At 37.6% G+C, this 21,046-nt stretch overlaps 1 protein-coding gene across 3 annotated transcripts in view; it reads right to left on the bottom strand.

Moving 5' to 3' along the window:
• LOC139725146 (uncharacterized) overlaps window positions 1-21,046 on the bottom strand; it is a 109,247-nt gene that overhangs the window by 38,645 nt on the left and 49,556 nt on the right. For all 3 annotated transcript variants that reach the window (XM_071636234.1, XM_071636235.1, XM_071636232.1), the window contains exons 3-5: window positions 14,210-14,276; window positions 11,418-11,449; window positions 10,227-10,272 (exon numbers count right to left, since the gene is read on the bottom strand). In XM_071636234.1, coding sequence (XP_071492335.1) covers window positions 10,227-10,272; window positions 11,418-11,449; window positions 14,210-14,276 — 145 coding nt within the window. The remainder of the gene's footprint in view (window positions 1-10,226; window positions 10,273-11,417; window positions 11,450-14,209; window positions 14,277-21,046) is intronic.

Consider the following 21,046-nt stretch of genomic DNA (forward strand, 5'->3'; position numbering starts at 1 on the left):
GGGGGGGGAATTCTTCCATCTTTGCTTTTACAGTTAGCCACGCAGTGCTGGGTATCATTCATACATGAGCACTTTTGGTATGATCCCAACCTACATCTCCACAGCAAATTATTGATCAGCAGTGAATGTAACCAGGTATCTCTTTTTATGGAAATCCATACAGCTTTGTGAATGACATGTAGGGATCCCAAAATGATAGGATACAGTGTACTGTGAGTGAGAGGCACAATTAATACATTAGCGATTACCTCAAAGAACATACAGGAAACCTCATCCTACTACATTAAACAGCAATCAATGTATTTTGCACATCTATCACTTGTTATAGACATTTATGTCCTCACTTCTTCCGTGCAAGTTGTCAATTTCAAAGGGCACATTACTAATTCAAAGGCTATTGTGAAAAGTGATCCTTCACCCACTCTGAATTAAAAATGTTGGGACATAGATGGTGGCACATGCGTTTGAAACCACACTGGAAAAGTTCCTTTCTTCAAAACCCTCTGGCTTCCCTTTAAAAAGGCATCTCAGGCAAGCTTGCCAGTTGACAAGGGGACATGTAGCTGTAAACTCTGGCCTGGATGGGGCCAAGGTGGGGGCAGTATCCCTGCTGTAAGCGAGCTGTAAGTGGATACAGGTTGATAATGACTCCCAGGTTTGGATTTCATGTATCTATGTACTAGAATGCTGCACTGCTCCTGAGCATCGTCTAACCACAGCTTGGCAGAGTTACAAGTGCAAATGGTTGTGATAAATCATGAGGATATCAGGGTTGTGCAAGTAAATATTGGATTAAAAGACAATGCCAAAGACCCAAGTTTAACATTGAAACTCTGAACTGTTATAGGTTTTGCTTTTTTTTGTTTGTTAATTTCTTCTTCTTTTTTTTCCAAAGAAATATACCTACTGGTCTAACATACCCATGTAACAGTTGGCATGATCTTCAGAAGTTTGTGCAACCTTTTTGAAGCATTGACAAATTATATTTTTCAAACAATTCATGAAGAAATAAGATGAATGTCTTTTGTCACCCAAACAGTTCTCAAGCCTTACAGACTGTATTACAACATTGAATCAACACCAGTTATCATGCCAAAAATACACATAGCGCGTCACAGAATCGGTCAATACTTATAGTTTAACACTAAGTTACACAATCATATCAAGCACTTGCCCTATGGACATGGTAACAGCATAAGCGGGGGTTGATGATGCCCGAATATCAATATATATAGTGATCTATCAGGCACTGCTGGTTCATTACATCTTCAGTTATAAAGAGAGGAGCCAGCATGTAAAAGGCCATCAAATTCCAAAATATTGTATCAAAGAAACACTCTTAATATCTGACTCGAATCCTTTTTGAGTGTGGCAGCAGTTAATAGTTAGATAACTTTTCTGCCATTTTCCTTTGAGTGCCTCAGGTGTCACCCAGTTACCTCAGCTGACAGAGTCTTATCAAATAGGACCTACATGATCCTCCATCGTGGCCATGTAAATACTGTGATGTATACCACAACTACAATGTACATTTATCATTGTACATTACAATGAGCATAATTTGTACTTTCTTGATGGTCTGATGATTTTCAAAATAAAGGCTGCTACATTTCAAATACTAAAAGCAGGCAACCCCCATTCAACTATCAATCCCAAATAACTACTGGCTTCATCTGCAGTATGGCATCATCATAGCTGAATCCAATTAGCACAACTCAAGAAGCATTGAACACTAGCGAGTGAAATTTGGCATAATGCTTTTTTCTACTCTAAATAGTTTATTAAATCATTGATTTTCTATTGTATACGCTATAATTTTCGCGTACATAAATTTTCGCGAATTGCCGCTGTCACACATTTTCGCGAGTGGTTAAATTCGCGATTGGGGGACCAGCGAAAATATGAAGTGGCAAAGAAAGTGTGAATTTTCAACTTACTAGCAAATAAGAATGATACTAGTTATACACTGCATGGAAAAAAGGACGTGCTAAATGTACGTAAACAAGCTTAGTCAGTATGGTCTGTTCGGTAAGCCATGACATGGTATACTAGTAGTGAAATGTTCGTATCATCAAGGCAAGGGATTCATTTTGGAAGGTACTAGTAACTATTTTCGCGTGTTGTTAATTTCGCGAATAGCTCCCGACTCGCGAAATTCGCGAAAATAAAACCCCTGCGAAATATATAGCGTATACAGTATGTTTTTAATGTGGTTCAAAATAGAGAAACTGGTATCATTTAAGTCTGTCAGTCCCTATAGCAACCTGTCAGTATACAATGTTTATGACATTGTGAGACGATGGGCCTAAGAGGACTACGTTCTTCTAGCTCCAATCTGGCTTGTTGTCACGAAATTGTGAGAAGCAAATGAGCTTCATTTCACTTTCATATCAATAAGCAAACTAAGTCATCAAGAAGAATTAACAGCAAAGAAACCCACAAAAGTCTGAATCAAATAACTGGATCGTCACATTGTTTTGAGCTACAAAAGAGTATATCATACAGTGCGAGAGGCATGTTGTTGATGTACAGTTGAAGCTTGTTCTGGGTGCAGCATAACACTTTTGCCAATTTACTTATTCCCAACAGACAAATACATGTGTCACCAGTGACTGTGAACTATTCAAAGCATCCCATCAAAACAACATATTGCATACACTGAGATCTAAGCATAATGCGGCTAGTGATTCACTTTCCATCTTGCCCATCCATTTGTTTAGGTTTCATTTTCCGTGAACTTCCCAAAATCCCCTTGCGAGACACACTGCAGTTGGCCCTAGCTTCAATAACATATACTACCTTGTCTCCCCTCTGTTAAGGGTCTAGACCATCTTATTCTTGTGCTACCACCTTGTTCTCCTTAAGTATGGCATTTACTCCATGGTCTCTTTTGGATGAAATTGAAGGTTCTTTTCCTACACATAATATTTGGCAGACGACCAAATTCTGGAGTAGCACTTCCACTCACATAAAACATGGACATACAGGTCTATGAATCAGCTCATAAATGTGTAATTGTATACTTACTGCCTTTTACTACAGTGTATCCAGGGTTTTTCAAAGCCACTAAAGCACACTGTTAAAGTATGACTTACTGGAAAGATATAAAAGATATCACAATATTCACCTTTTCAAAACATATGTGCTCTAAAATAACATGAAACAATATTAATCAGACTCTTTCTGTGAAGCAACAGCCTCACATAAACGATGTTGCATTAGTTGTATCTGATAATACATCTGTCATGTGTAACACCTACTTCAATGGGACTAAATAATTGAGAAATATGTTTTACAGTTCTCTTTGTTGACGATGTTGTCTTTTGGGGGGAGGTGCTGCTTTAGTGCTTCAGGAAGTGTGGACACAAGAAGAGATTTACTGTAATTCAAATGGTTTAAGATCCATTGTTTCCCCATTGACCTAGGACTGATCCTAATCAAGAGGTTGTCTTGTCATACGTCAATACATATATGTCTAATGGCAACAGCTCTCATTGGGATAATCACTCCGAGACATGATATCATTAGAACTGGGTTTCGATCAGAGGAGATACTGGCATCATGCCAGCCGAGTGTTAAATGCATTATCACCAAACTTGTGCACACTTCCCCAAAGACTTGACCTGGGGAAAAGGAAAGTTGCAGTGTTTATACCTCAGGACACTGAAAACAACTGCCTCACCTTAAATATTAGAGACCAGAATAGCCTATGCCAGGAAGTGTGATATATGACAACACAACTGATGCACCCTGATAGTAAGCATGGTCTACTTTTATAGGTCATATTGCCTTGAATAGGGAGAGAACATTGATATTATCAACTGTCAGAGAAAAGTAGGTGGCTATCAAAACTAGAAAAAAAAAATCAATTTCAGCCAAATGTTTAATTACATGAGCAAAAATGTTGTACATTATTCCTATTTCATGTCACAGATTTTGATTGGAAGAGGTTGAGGAATCTAAAAATAGCAGTCTTTGATACATGACTGGCATCCCCTGTGCAGTACTGTATAATGGACAGCATGAACAAGAATAACAATTTACTATTAAAATGTAAAAGAGTACATTAACTATATCGAAGAAGAGGATGTGTAGGAACAGTGTCATTGTAATACATGGGATACAGTGCTCAACAGACAAATGTGAAATTTCATATTCAGAGCCAGTAACTGATATGATGCCACATCATTAACATGTGATAACAAAAAGGCTTCTTAAGTGCCTATTTCACATCATACAAAATCACTTTCTCATGAAAAAAAGTACAGTTCTCTTCAAATCTTCAAAAATTGCTTTTGTTCATTGTTTTCATTTGAATAAAACTACCCCTGCCCCAAATTGTCCTACAATGTCTGCTGCTGACGTGTGCATCATCCTTTGAATGATCTATATTGTAACCTCTTCATAATAAATTAAGCTCATGATGACTTTGGGAACTGCTAAAGTATAATGATAATGATGATAATAATAATAATAATAATAATAATAATAATAATAATGAATAACATTCATATAGCGCTTAATACTGATGTTTCTAAGCGCATCAATCCAGAAAAAAAAAAGTATGACAGTGAGGTAAAATACAGAATTATGTACATATTATGATATAATGACAGCAACAACAACAACAGAATTAAGATTGAGTAAACAGATAAGTTTTCAACAATGACTTAACTTATCAACATTTTCAGCATTACGAATATATAGAGAGGGAGTTTATTCCAAAGAGATGGGGAAATAACAGAAAAAGCCACATCACCATAACGGGTACAGGTGCGGGGACCACGTGATAATTGGAGAGTGGAGGAAGAACGGAGAGAATGGGTTGAAGTGGAGGAGCGGAAGGAAATTAAGTCTTTAAGATAAGATGGGGCAAGATTATTACATATCTTATAAACAGTAAGGAGGATTTTAAAGGTGATACGTTGATGTATGGGGAGCCAGTGGAGGGATTGGAGAACTGGAGTAATGTGGTCAGATCTTTTTGTACGGGTCACAAGCCTAGCAGCTGTATTTTGAATTCTCTGAAGTGGTGCAATACTCGAAGCAGGGAGACCAACAAGAAGGGAATTGCAGTAGTCAAGATGAGAAGAAACAAATGCGTGAATGAGACGTTCAGTCGAAGACTGATCCAATAACTTATGGATTTTACCAATTTTACAAATAACCCAAGCAGCAGAATGACATGAATTCTTAACGTGTTGTTGAAAGTTCAGATGCTTATCTACAATAACTCCAAGATCTCTGACGGACTGAGAGATGGGGATAGTACTATCTTCAAGGGAAAATTCTGTGAGAGAACTATCCCGCCTGAACTGAGAATGAACACTTAAAAACTCTGATTTGACACAATTCAATTTCAAATAATTTTCACGAGACCATTGCTTAATATCATCAACACATCTACTAAGTTTGCAGAGTGCTTCGACTTGGGTATTTGGTTGTATGATTATGTAAATTTGAGTACCGTTGGCATACATAACATGTAGAATATCTTGAGAGTTGATTACCAAAGATAGAGGGGCTGTGTATAGAAGAAATAGTAAAGGACCAACCACAGACCCCTGGGGGACACCATGTCTGAGAGGGAACGACTGAGAGTATCTGATAATTGTTCAACCTCTGTCTCAGATGCAGTACATGCCAATTCCATTGCACATATTACATCTTTTAGAGCAGGAAAGTCTACGAAAAATTACAAGTCTTTTTGAAGATAGCTTGTACCTGTAATTTGCTACCACTGGCTCATTCATGTTGCCACATGTGTATCATCTGTGACACCGTATACGGCAAAGGCTTTCTGTACCCAGTATACACTTCCTTGAGATTCTGTGGAATACCAGAAGTCTGTGGTTGTCTAAGCTCTTTTACTGAACATTTTCACAAAGGGCATCAAAACATATATTTTCTTCTTAAAGAACATCTTCTTATGCAATAAATGCTTAACCACTGATGTACATACAAGGGCAATTCCACGGTAACTAGGACACAGGTGCCAAAAATTCAAAATGATATTTGTTTCAAACACCATACATTTTCAGACAGTACTTGAGGTGAAGTTTTAAGAATCATTATGTTTTTCAATAAAAGTGGCCATTTTGATTTTCAAAATGGCTGCCCAAATATGCCTATAGCTCAATGGTGAAAAGAGTGTATTGTCGCATAACTTACTCTCTGTATATCCACTTTATTAGTACTCTAAACAACAATCTTTCATATGTATGCAGTTACCAGAGAAGTCTTTTACCACACGATAGAAAAAAAAGCTGGTAGCTTTAAAGAATTTGATAAAAACTGTTAATTACTTTGATAATGATGGATGTAACGTCAGTTACCAAAAACAAGGAATTTTTAAGTTTATTCATCAAAGGAAGTGAGCTGTATGATGTAACTTGGGATTTCTAATGTATGCCCATATGCCTTTATTTTAATACCAGAAATAAGGATACTTGGCATACTGGAGAGTCAAAATGAACACTACAAGATGTGTAACGTCAGTTACCGAAACGTCATACACGAGTATGTAACGTCAGTTACCATGACAGTAATTATAACTGAGGCAAATTTTTTGACTTTTGGCCATTTCAATACATCTGGGAAGTCAACTTACAACAAAGAGCAGCAATCCCTTTCATAGGAAATGATGTCATTACCATGGTATGTCCATGGATATTTTTTTTTTTTATATTTTATTTCTAAATTCATTTATTTATTCATTTACCATGATTATCTTTTTTTTTGGGGGGGGGGAAGGGGGGCTTGAGCTTTCGATTTTTGATTCAGCACAAGTTTAAGGTTAAATCATCTGGAAGTTTAGTTTGCCACATGCAGTATATGCACTCAAATTAGTACATTCCGAGTCCTACAGGATGATAAAGCTCCCAAAGTTTGTAGGCCTAATCAGTGACATGATTGCATATTAACCACATTTTCTATAAAAAAAAAACAAACAAACAAACTTCTGCACAGCTGTATACCAACAGTTTAACGATCTTCACCAATGTTTGCTTTTGCTGGCATTTTTTTTTTTCAGGAAGCTTAGTCAAGTTTCTACCTCAAGGCAAATGCACAAACAGATATTTCTTCTCTTGCACTTAAATGTGTGGTGTAGTTAACATGGCTGATCTTGTATTATGGTACGTAAGGCATGTACTCATTATTGTTTGAAACTTAACACTGATGTTGCTCAAAGTGAGAGAGGATTCTATTGGGTTTTTTAAAAAAATTGTTCATACAGTGTGTATTTGTTGATAACTTTATTCTATTCATGCAGGGACATTTTGTAATACAACACACGATAACTAGTTGTATGAACAGGAAGAGTTTTTTATATTGATTTTAGTATTCTTTCGTTGCAAAGTCCGATTTCTTGGTATCTCAAATGTATTTGCAAGCCGTGATATATCAGTGAAAAGGAAAAGAAAAACAGTTAAATTACTTCAAGCTAGGAATAAAACAATAATGCTCTTTTGACCAAAAAGGCATTTATTTTTCTTCTTCACAGAGAAATATTAAAAGTGCGACACTTTTCATTTAAATCAATTGATGATGGAGATCATGAGTAAAATAAAGAAAAGAAGGAGAAATATATCACAATAGATTTCATACATATTTATGCATATTTATGAGTTGATACATGTTTTTTTCCCCATGACCTGGAAGATATTTTGATATTTTTTTCAAGCACAAAAATATCCATGTTTTGTGTAGTACTACAAGGTGTTATGGGTGGAGCACTCTATGTAGATAAAAACTTTCCTGTTCATTAAAAAACAAACAAACAAACAAACAAACAAAAAAGCCCTTAGTCATGTCAATATATTTATACTTGGAACTGCTTAATCTATTAATGGCTCTGTGTAATCATAAATGTTGAAGAAAAAATTTAATCTTCAGACAAATGTCAAGAAATATCCTCTTGTGCATTTACATTATTTTTGCCCAACTGTGCTATGGCATGGGGGGGGGGGGGGCCCACCCAATATTATTGTGTCTTTAGATTTTGTTTTAATTTGTTGCTGTAGTTGCCTGGGATTGTCACTGGTACATTGCAGCAGTATAATAACCTGTTAAATAAATTAGTTCTCTGTAAACCCCACAGCAAAGTATGTGTAACGTCAGTTACGTAACGTCAGTTACTGACATGTTTACCTTTAAGTTTTCATAGAACACAAAGAAAATGGACTACTGTTTCATTTCATTATGTATTTATGACTGATTAACCAAGGTATGGCTCCATATCAACCAAATCATTCTGAATGGTCAGAATTATGAAATATCACATAGCTATTCCCAATCATGATTTTGCATGTGTAAACCCTATGGCAAATGTAAGCGTAACGTCAGTTACGTAACGTCAGTTACCGTCATGCCTTCACTAAAATTGGCATGGTGGTTAAAGGAGACAACTAAAGTGCACATTATTTTGCACACCTGTTCCTAGGAACCTAGGTGTATTGCCAAAGTAAACACATAAAGGCTAAAAGTCAGGGACATGAGATATTTCCATTTACATCTACACCATAAGTTTCCATGTCCTTTTTCCGTAACGTCAGTTACCGACACATTTTCACTTGCTATGTGATAAGAAATGCAGTTTGAGAGAAAAACTTTCCACCTATTTCTTCATTCTCATGAACTTATTCATCAATGCTAATTGCAAGCCCAAGGTGCTTTCATTCACAAAACTACAAGGTAAACAATTTCATGAAAATCCTTACGTGTAACGTCAGTTACCGTGGAATTGCCCACAAGCACATTTAATAAACATTACTGAGCCAATTTGTTATTCAAATCAAGAACTTCCGGGGGGGGGGGGGGACATCTCGTGTGATAGCATAAATACAAATCATTATCTTCTCATGTTTTGTCTCGTTTTCTTTTAAGATGGGTACCATTAATAATAGAACTTCAGGACATTCTTAAATTCTTAATGCTGATTTCTTTTTTTTTTTCACAAAGAGTTTCATTTCCTGTAGTGCTACATCAACCATAGACCCTCATGTGAGCTAATCCCTTCACTGCCATCCAAAGATTGGCAGAAGCAAACGGAAACACACACAGGATATTTGACATGACATTCGGAAACTGGAAATGGCAGACCCAAAATGCCAGATACGACGACTGAGCAAGAAGAGGGGGGAAACATAGGTACTTGATAAAACAAAGCCACAAGCAGCTCCTGTAGCTACTGTATTCAACATCGCATGCTTGGGCATCTAAAAATCCCCAGTGATCACCTCATGATTTTTCCCTTTTTTTCCAAGGAGGGGGGGGGGGGGGGGGGAGTGTGCAGCTGAGAGTCAACACATTCCTTTTTTTAAAAACAAAGTTTTACTGCCCAAGTCTAGCGACAAAAATGAGAGCACAAAGTCACAAAACACTGGCATTGCTAAGAATGACTGAATCCATCCCAACTTATTCACGAAGACCATGAGCATACTGTGGACAGGATAATTTCTATCTTGAATGCCACAGTCACTCCGCTGAAAGGTCGTGGATGCAGAACATTAAAGGTCCAGTTTACCTTTGGGAGCAGTGATGTAAAAAATGTTCAAGATATCGCCTTTCATGCATATGTGTAGTTCTGTTGTACCACAAAACATCCTCCCATACAAAATTTTCACAATAAAGCCTAAAATATAAGGAGATATCAGTGTTTTTCTCAATAAACCGTAACTGTAGACGGTTTAATCTGGAAACATTTTTATTATAACTATTGTTCACATTTTGTGTATTTAACAACACTTACCATCGATTATACGCATTCAAATTTTTACAGTGGTTGTTTCTATCCCTAACTCACATTTAGAACTATTTTAAAGCACTAATGCTGGGTTTTGTTTCATCTGCAAATGGTAAATTATGTCTTTAATGAGGGTTAACACATTTCTGCATCCCTTCGTGCATTTGTCCTTCATTTTCCTCTATTGCCCCTCACCTATGCAACTCCTTCCCATCATTTCTCCATGTAATTGAAAATCTGGAACACTTCAAAGCTTCACTCAAGATTCACGTTTTTCACCAGACATTCAATTACTAACTCTCTTGGAGGAGTCTGCACTTATGATTGTGTGTGTGTGTGTGTGTGTGTGTGTGTGTGTGTGTGTGCGGCATAAAAATGTTGTGAATCATCATTGTCATATTACAAATATTGGGTGTAATTTACTGGCACTTGGTAATACATCATTTCAGAATATTTAGTCAGGGCAAACTCATTTTCTCACCTTTGAATGTAAATGAAAAGGCATCCTTGAACACATGAAAAAGTATCTGCACAGACAAGAAGAACAAGAAAAAGAAGAAAATCATTCATATTAATTTTTCATTTTATGAGATGAGGTATCTAATGCATGAAAAGATGAGGTTGATCAGAAGTCAGAAAATCACACATAACTTAGGTATCAGCCAATCAGAATTGAGTATTCAGAGACTTACATGCACGTCTGATTTTCTGACATACGTTTGATCTCAGCTTCAATGCAGCAGGGCACAGAATGCATCATTTGGACATATTCAGACACATTCTACAGACAAGAATTTTACAGAGGATACTTCTTTTTTTTTTACTCTATTGTACAAGCACGCAAATTATCTAGGCATTTCAATATTGAACAGCATTGGCAGATAATGCAAGGATATAACACATAAAATGATCTCAATATACCAATATCTGCCATACTTTTTCAAAATGTAAAAAATCTCAAATAAAACCATAAAGTTTGCCTTTATTCTGGAAAGAATGTTTGGCTACTATTGTGTAACACTATTACAATGACAGTTACAAACTAAGTTACATTCACGACTTGAACTGCAGGATATCTCAGGGTTTGTGTTTTAGCTGAGAGTTGCGGGAGGTCCCCACTTGAAATTTAGCATCATGGACACAATAATCGATGAACTTGAAAGTTAGCGGGATCCCTCTGTGAACCCTCTGTGAACCTTACTCCCCCTCGGCTTCCGAGTCAACCTCGAATGCATGTTGTACACTACTGAATCATCACACATTATCTGGTTTATTGCTAGCACTGCTTGTATAACTATGGTCTGTAATCATGGTGGGACTCCGATCGCTCGAAAATTCAATCTTAAACATTAGATGTCCTGTGGACGCACATTGTCATTTAAAACTACAAGCTAATCATCAAAGTTTAAAATATGGAAGATTAAAAAGGTCGGGTGAACATAACTAGTGATACATTTCACTTCAATGATTATCATCAGTAATTTCAATATTTCAATTTGCACACACTTATCAGAAATTGTATTATTATCGCTACTTTTAAATGTCATTCATACTTCATACTTCTCTTGCATGAAATCTTACTAGGTCTGCACTAAATCATCATTTCTGCAAATATTGCACTGTGTGAAGCTGTAGGCCTACATTGTTAAATGCCAGACTAATAACAACTTACCTCTTCATCACTTTGACCTTTGTACTTCTCAGCTGTAGGAAAAGGACAAAATTAAAGGTGGTATGGTCACGACTTCATTCTAGAGCTTTTCTCAATACTTTGTACATCTTTACTGTTCAACAATCAAAACAAGGAAAAGTAGAAATTACGCGGTGCGTAACATATGTCCCCGCCGGAAGTAGCATTTTGTAACAAAATGTGCAATATAGGTAAAAAATCAAGGTCAAAGGTCAAAGAAGTCAAAGGTCAAAATTCTGTGTAGAAGTTTTGAAGCCCTCACCTAGTGCCATCACATAAAGCAAATGGAATCGAAATTGGGTTAGAAATGGCGAAGGAGTAGCATTTTGTAGCCAATGTACAATATAGGTAAAAAATCAAGGTCAAAGGTCAAAGAAGACAAAGGTCAAAATTCTGTGTAGAAGTTTTGAAGCCCTCACCTAGTGCTATCACATAAAGCAAACGGAATCGAAATCGGGTTAGAAATGGCGCAGGAGTAGCATTCTGTAGCAAAATGCACAATATAGGTCAAAAATCAAGGTCAAAGGTCAAAGAAGTCAAAGGTCAAAATTCTGTGTAGAAGTTTTGAAGCCCTCAACTAGTGCCATAATATAAAGCAAACGGAATCGAAATCGGGTTAAAAATGGCGAAGGAGTAGCATTTCGTAGCAAAATGTACAATATAGGTCAAAAATCAAGGTCAAAGGTCAAAGAAGTCAAAGGTCAAAATTCTGTGTAGAAGTTTTGAAGCCCTCACCTAGTGCCATCACATAAAGCAAACGGAATCGAAATCGGGTTAGAAATGGCGAAGGAGTAGCATTTTGTAGCAAAATGTACAATATAGGTCAAAAAATCAAGGTCAAAGGTCAAAGAAGTCAAAGGTCAAAATTCTGTGTAGAAGTTTTGAAGCCCTCACCTAGTGCCATCACATAAAGCAAACGGAATCGAAATCGGGTTAGAAATGGCGAAGGAGTAGCATTTTGTAGCAAAATGTACAATATAGGTCAAAGGTCACGACTGAAATTCTGTGTAGAAGTTTCAAAGCTCCCATGTAGTGCTATCATATAAAGCAAACAGAATCAAAATTGGCTCATAAATGACAGAGAAGTAGCAAATTGAAGATTTTGATCACACACGGACGCACACACGGACACACGGACGGACGGACACACGGACACACACACGTACGGAGCCCGTTTCATAGTCCCCTGCTCGAACTCGTTCGGCGGGGACAATAATGCTTTGATATCTTTGTTTTCTTTTTTTTTTGCAATATGTGAGATTTTTTTTTTTTTTGTATAAGACTTACACTTATTCGTCTATCACACTGTATTGGAAATAATACGCTTGTCTGTCACAAAATCACTAAAATCTCTCTAAGAGTGGTACTACCTTGAAAAAGTGAGTAGTTTGTAGCAAATTCAATTTGACAAGGAACAGCAAAAGATACAGGTACCAGCAGCATAGAATTGTAGCATGAATACAGCTGTTTTTATCCGGACACGGCCACATCAGAGGATGTGTAAGTATATAACATGTACAGTGTGCGTATAGTATATACTGTACACACACACACACACACACACACACACACACAAAATTATTAAAAACCTCTTATAAAATATCTGTAATGATGGTGACCAAAACACTCCTGCATACAAATCTTTCTAATTCAGATTTCGCATTATATACACTGTAAATTACATTCACCTCTTAAAAAATTAAACTCAAAGTGAGTGGTAAATATCTACAGTCAACTCTGCATATATTATAAGTCATTTCTACCAGGGTTGGACAACTGGCTTTGACTGAGGGAACATTTAAGTAACATTATGCAATAAGCAAATACATTTGGGTCCAGCAATTTACTTTGATTTTGAGAAGAATTTGATTTTCAGAAATAACTGATTGAAAGAAAATGCAATGGACAATAATTTAACGTCACCTTATTAAAAGCATATTTTTCCAGTTACCTGTGATCTTTATACACTGAATAGGATACTGTAAAACAAGAAATTTTCGCGTGCATTTTAATTTCGCGAATTTCGCGAACGCCAAAATTCGCGAAATTAAAATGCACGCGAAAGTTTTTGTCTACACTACATGCATTGAACGCCAGTGGCAATTCGCGAAAATTTCATGCCGCGAAAAAGGCTGTCAGCTCCAATTCGCGAAAATTTCATGCCGCGAATATATCATGTTTTACAGTAATCACCCTGACATACTATTATTATGCACTAAAAGCATGTGTACTCTTTGAAAAACTTGGCATAAGTTTTCTACCAATATTTCTTAAACGACAGAATGTAAAATTTGATTTTAGTTTAAGCCTGACAAATCCTAGATTTAGCCTTTAGTAAAATAACACAAATGTCATATATCAAGTTACATAAATGCATGAGGCTAGTTAAATTTGTTAGATAGTGATCCCCTTCACGAATTAAGCAGTGAATAACTCATAACAATATGGCATACTTAGCAGGTAAAATCAAACAGTGGAGACAGTGGCATTACTAAAAGTTTCATATCTTTACTTCAGTTTCACCTGAGCAAGTAACAGGCTAATTGATAACTTGCAGTACATGCAACTAGTGTTAGAAACAACAATGGGTACCATGGCATACACGATACCCAGTGCTAAACTGTAAAGTAGAGAATTGAAATCAAACTCCACTTCCAGTTACTAGAACTGCACTAGAAAAATGCAAATACTACGCTTTTAAAAAGGAGTGGCATAATGTGAAGAAAACAGACTCATAGAATATTCCCATGGAAATTTAATTTCAAGAAATGTACCTGGTACGCGCTTCAGAAATATGCTTGTGATATCCCGAAGTCGGGCTGCATGGCTTCTCTCATCGCTCTGTTGAAGAGGAAAGAAAAAAAAACATAAAGAGGGAATTTAAAAAAAAAAACTTGCTTATAAAAAAATACACAAATGTAAAATCAAATGAAAGAAATTAAACAAGCACAAATCATACCTACTTATTCTTGAATACTACTCTAAATTCACTGAAATTCCTTTCAAACAACTCACTTTCCAAAACTGTTTGCACACATGGTCAGATTTAAATGGAAATGGTATCCATGCGTCCATTATTCACTGTGTGTATGCACCTACTGTATACTTGTATGTCTGCTCATGACAAATACTTTGTAAATACAGTTGATCTTCTTCTATTGTTACGGCTTGACATGCTATCATACATACAGTGTATGTGTATGCAAACCCACATACAGGAAACAAGTCATAGTGCAGAGTGGGTATGCAAACCCCATAAAAAAATCCGACAAACTACTGTACATATGCCTACTTTGTTGCATAAAATCAAAATTGAAAGTCAACCTCCCGTAAGTTCAACTGACAGAATGCATACAGACAGATGGTCATAGGAAGAGGATGTAGGCCTACACATATAATGGTGTGTCAACATACAAACTGTAACTGTATAAAGTCTTTACATATCAGAAACATGGAAACTAGATTATAAACTAATCGATGAAACTACCCACTTTACAACAAACTTGACATGGGCTAATACCAGCAAGATAATCTCCTGAGACTAAATGAAGGAATGCATTTTCAAAACCACGCACTAGTCATATTGTAATGCAAAATCTCAACACTACAAAAATCTCATGTCACCAAACCCAAGACACTGACAATATCAACAAACAAATGACAACATAAAGTAATAAAGAAACTGCTTTAGTGAAATGGGGAAATGCTTTAACCCTGTCATATATGAATGTTTGAAAGGCTTCAATAACCCTAATCTGAATAATAAATTTTGAATTCACTGACAGTAAATTTGTCTGCACGACAATGGCTTCTTTGAATAAATCAAAACAATACAGATTGAGAGTCACGCCAAATACATGAACAATAAAAATGGACAAACTGTCACACAAAGGGAAGATGAATACAGCTCTGTGCCTAATTCACGCAGTGCATGGATCTTATAATATGTGAATGAGCAAAGATGTTTCGACAACGCATTGCAAAAATATGCCTGTTTGATGGCGAACGTTCATCCATCTTTCAATAGACTTGGCTCAGCAAACAGGGGCTTTCCAATGAGTGTTCCATGTCACACAAGCTGGCATGTCTCATTGGACTAAAAACACATAGAAATGGGGGAGGGGGAGAGGTGGTAGGGCAAGGCAACCAGACAGCAGCAGGCACTTAATCACCACACATACAAAAAGAAAAGAAAAAGAGACTTATCCTGTCACATCCCCCCCCCCCATTAAAAAAAAAGTAAAGAAGATAGCTTACCAAACTACGATAGGCACAATGAATAATGTATTAATGTAATCCAGGTGAAAATGCAGGTTCACAAATATAAACACATCACTGGCATTCTTGTAGGAAACATCTACCAGGAGCCAGTACAAAGTTTCCTGTGGGGAGCGAACTGTCACCAAGTCCTACATAGCGGAGAAACGCTGTGCGCCGGCAAAACAATCAGCCATGTTTGTACATCTACACTACTACACACCAGCCTTGGGCCCTGTACTGCAGACATAAGTAGATCTTCCTGTCTCAGTTGTCGTCGTCGGTCGGGAGAATGCGCACGCACACTTGCATTGTATACATGCTATGCTCAACACTGGCTAACCACACCACGCACACTGCAACTCAGCCCCGTCTCTCTCTCTCTGCCATGTAAAAATGCACAATCTAACCTGTCCCTACACTGTGAACACTGTAGGCACGCTCTTGCTATTTAAATCCCATAGTCACTACCCCCTCGTGAGGCCCCGCATAAGTAAATATGCACCAAACCTGTTACACAGCACTGGCTTGGATCTCTCTCATGCTCCCTTACTCTCTCCCCATCTCTCACTGTTTCTCTGGCTCTCTCTCTCTCTCTCCCTCTCCCTCTGCTGCAGCATGAAAGCGGAATTGCCAGCTCTAGTGTTTCACTACAGAAGCATACAAAAAAGGCATTGGTCTGACAGAGGCAATAGCTGCACAAAGAGAAGCAACAGGACTGTACTAGTCTTGGACTCAGTTTGGTTTAATGTTTACCAGTATGCAAATGCGAGGGCAAGGTACTAGAACCAGAAATGGGTAATTCCTCAATGCAATAACAATCTAACCACGCAACAATAATTGATGTACACTTCGCGTACTTTGAGGTTACATTGTAGTAATGCATTGTTTAGTATCTTTTATACAGTCAACTCTAATGCAGGTTACAGCAACCACCTGGGGTGAAAGCCCCATTCAATCTGTGTGATTATCGTATTGTTGGGACTACATGTAAGTTTTCGGACAGCCTCTCTATTCTGGCTGGTTGTTTGTGTTGCCTTCAGAATGGACAGGTGGGCTGTGCAAGGTGTCCATATATTACCACATTACTGTAAAAGTGGAAATTTTCGCACATTTTGCACAACCAAAAACTGATGCGAAAATGAAAGCATCTGAATATTTTTGCTTGTCCTATGTACCACTGTGTAATATCTCCATTCCGTGCAATTAAGAACAAGCAAAACTCATTTTACTCAGTCGAGCAGGAAAAATTACCCGTGCAAAAAAAAAAAGGTACTTCCCACCTCTCTGTGTAGGCCTATGTATTTGAGCATCGGACCCATAAAACAGGAAAGTGCCCATTCATGCTACTAATAATTACTGATCCAACTGTAAGTTTCAGTTGCCCTTAGCACGCAGGGAAAGTAGGTTGTTATACCCTGCTGGTCATAACATAGTAATATTGAATTTCATGAACTGCCCTTTCCACAGTCTTGAACACAAACCAGTCTGCTTTTCACTCTAGCTACCTTAAGCTCTTTCCACATTATCAGTAGGGCCTACCCATTATCTTACTTTGAGGACAAATATGAACACCAAGGAGGAGAAATAACAAACCTCTGTTCCTGGCTAGATGTGGGTCAGGGTCATGTGCTATGGGGTTTGATTTTGATTCACCAATTTCCTCTTGATTATCCCCCCCCCCCTTTTTTTTTAAATATTTCTGTGCCTGTGTATGCCTGTGGTGTACTAATTGCACCTAAAGAAATCTTTGTATCAAATGAGAACCATTGTACACACATAAAAGCTAAGAAGGTTTAAATGCTCAACAGTCACACTAAATGTACCCAAAAGATGTAACTAGTGGTGTTACTGTTTCAATAAACAGTTAAGTGAATGTTTATTACCATGGTTATTTTGGTCGCAGACAGACATCTCAATAGTGACAACAATGTTTTAAACCTTTGTACCCTTCAGTGGTTTTCCACACGATATGTAATGTGTGTACACTAGCTGAGCTAATATCATGAAGTTTGACAGTTCATCAACTTGTTCCATCACAGGGAAGGGTGTTACACACCCACCATAACACATGCATTGCTTAGCACTTCAGTGCATAGTAGTAAAATACACATACCCTGATAACTCTCGTATCTCTTGTCACTATTCTAATGAACAAGTCCTGTTCTACAAATATGCAACTGATTCTTGTTAAAAAAATGATAAAAACAATAAACCCCCATTAAGTTTCAGACATACAATGGGGCAGATTCTGTAATTGTCAATTTGATCCATTATCTTTTTTTTTTCTTTTTTTTTTGAACAGCAGCAAGACTTTGAAACTGTAGGGTATTGTAGATTGTCCATCAGATAGAGTCACATCCATGCAGGCCAATCAAAAAGGCAGTAACTTTACAAAAAGTCACCTTTCATCACTGAAACAGGTTTGACACTTGAACAATTGCAAATTTGAGGGGGGAGAAACATCAGACCCGGTAGCACGGGGGAACACGGATAGCCCAAATGAATCGATCATCATTTGCTGCCCATCAGGGTACATTAAAATAATGCCTCCAGCATCCTTCGGGCTGAGGCATAAAAAACATGTCCACCACAGGCCTGCTTACGTAGAATTGCCTGACAGCAAATAAGTGTATCACAGCGTTTACTTATTGGTAACTGTTTGATTATAGTCGAGAATGTTTGGCTGTGTGTGTACTTTAATACATACAGATCAATGGTAAAGCTGTACACAATCCATTACAGGGATTCTCGAATTATATATCTGAGTCGGGCAAGCCTTCCCACTGCTTAGTATCCCCAGGCTACCAAGTCTCTAGTATCCAGTGTTGCAATATTTTATGCTAAACATAAATGAGGTTGATATCAAGCATGTTATCTGTCTGTCTGTCTGTTATAAGTCTGTTTACTTACAGCTGTACATGTAATTACACAAAATTTTTGCCTACACTACCTATATGGAGTCTACACAGTAATACTGAAGGGTGATTTCTTTTATTGACATAGCACTGTTTCATCTTGAACGATCCCTACAAATACAAGCTAGATATCTGCTGCAGTACTGATATTTCTCACAAGACAGTTTGACTGTACCTACATACTGGTGGGTTGGTGAGATGTATGCAAATGGCTCTGTGAGAACGTTTGTCATTCGTTGCTTGGCATGATGATAAGTATTCAGTAGAGAATCTTTCAATGGTCTATGACTATAAGAAGGGAGAAGCACAGCAGGCTCCTTCCCCTAGATCAAGACATCGTCATTTAACAGCCTGCTCATTAGCATTTTTTACTGTACAGATAGTTTTCCTCTGAAGGCCCAGTTAACAAGCTACAATTGTAGTTACACTCATCTGTGTTTACTCAACACAATACAATACCGGTACCTCAAATCCAGTTTGCATGCAGTAGCTGGGAAAATGCACTCAAAAACTGCTAAATGGTAGGGGTCCTTGGTCTCAAACATTCTTTGAGTTACATAACAGCGCTCTCTGCTATAATTGAGTAAATATGCATGTATTTACATGGGCCTTGTGACACAAAGTAACATTGAATTGCTGGTAGAGTTTGTTTGAAAAACAAGAGAACCAATTGGGCAGTGAAGAAACATTCAACAGGTGAAGTACAAACACAGCACAACCCTGGACAAGGCTATCATAACCTCTAGGTACGTGGTTTCTTTATATTTTCGGACACACAGGGTCAATCCATCAGGTTTATGCTATCAAATGACCTTTCTGTCTGAGTTGAGAGTAGAAGTGTTCTTTCCCCTACTCATACACACAGCCAATCTATCAAGTTTACGATATCATATGACCTTTTTGTCTGAGGAACTGGAGTAGAAGTGCTCTTCTCCCACCCCCCCCCCCTCCATCAGAATAGATAGTGAACCCATAATCTATACATTTCTTTGAAAACTGGACTGCATGTGACCTTGAGCAATCGTCAAACAAAATCTAATTGGATGAAAGCATACAGGTACTTGCCTGTAAATGTCCTTTAAATTTAATATCTCATCTGCAAATTTTCAGCATGTAGGAAGAAGACAACACTGCAAGGAAATGAAAAACTTTTGTACAAGGCAGAACTGACAAATCCAGGCATGTTTTGCAGGTCAGCACAATTAAATCAAAACAAATTATTATTTGCATAGGCTATCAATGCAATACATAACTTTTCACCAGGTGCATAAGATGGTATATTGCCCCTGAATTTGGTATGACCTACCAGGTACAGTATGTTGGTGTTGGCAATCAACTCATTGTAGCAATTACTTACAATCATGTTGGGCCTAATTCTCACTGTAATTAGAATGGAAAAGGAGTGGTTGGCTGTGGCTCACATAGCCATCAGTCCCTTAATTTACATTATGGTGCTTTTGGCAAGGTTTAACCACTACAGCACCTTCAGTTCTCTTGGAAAACATTAACTCATTACTATGGGCCAACTGCAGTACAGAAATTTTTCAAGCATATCTGCACTAAATTTAATGCACGAGCGGCTAACATTTTGTGATTAAACATTTTCCCGACAAAAAATTATTTCCTTCTGTTGTTCAGACAGCTAAATTGGAATACTTCTCAGAAAAAAAAAAGGAAAAAAAAAGATGGGAATGCACAGTCCCCTGACAATGCACACACAAAGTGCTTATTCATTAGACAGCAAATAGCAGTACAATGCAATACCGGTACTACAAGTAACTACTAAAGACATGGAGAGAGAAAGAGAATGAAGCATTAGAGAGCTATATAGGAGGACAGAAGCAGAGGAAGGATGAATATAAATTGATGCAGTGATATGACCTGCTATCATTCACCATGACTGGAAATTGAGGGCAGTGTGATCTAATTCTGTAGGATTGGCACATCAACACTCCATCATGGCACAAAACAGATGGACGAAACTTCTGCGATAACTGTACATAGAGTGAAATTCTGTATAATTTTCAAAACGCAAATAATGGAAGGGGGAGGGTCTTCTTGCATACCGGAACTCTATATTTTCTTTGCATCACACCATTGCCTTTATTTCATTTTTTTTTTTTTTTTTTGCACTAGTTTCTGGTTGCATGAAATGCACAAAAATTTCCACTTTCACAGTATATGCCTACCAGCCCGGGAGAGAGCGGCAAAAGCGTACGGGGATCGGAAGCATCGTAGCAGCAGCGTGTGGAGGTCGGGGTTGGAGCGGGCAGTTTTTCAGATCGGGAAGAAATTTTGAACCGGTTCAAAATTTCTTCCTGATCTCCCCGATCAAAATTGACATATTTTTAATCGTACGGCAAGCGGGGAGAGCGTAGTGACAGCGTAAACGCAGCGGGGAGAGCGTAATGACGACGTAAACGCAGCGGGAAGAGC

Source organism: Diadema antillarum, unplaced genomic scaffold (assembly GCF_040938485.1).
Source record: "Diadema antillarum isolate AM-2024a unplaced genomic scaffold, OU_Dant_1.0 seq00000016_RagTag, whole genome shotgun sequence".
In the NCBI taxonomy this organism is placed as follows: domain Eukaryota; kingdom Metazoa; phylum Echinodermata; class Echinoidea; order Diadematoida; family Diadematidae; genus Diadema; species Diadema antillarum.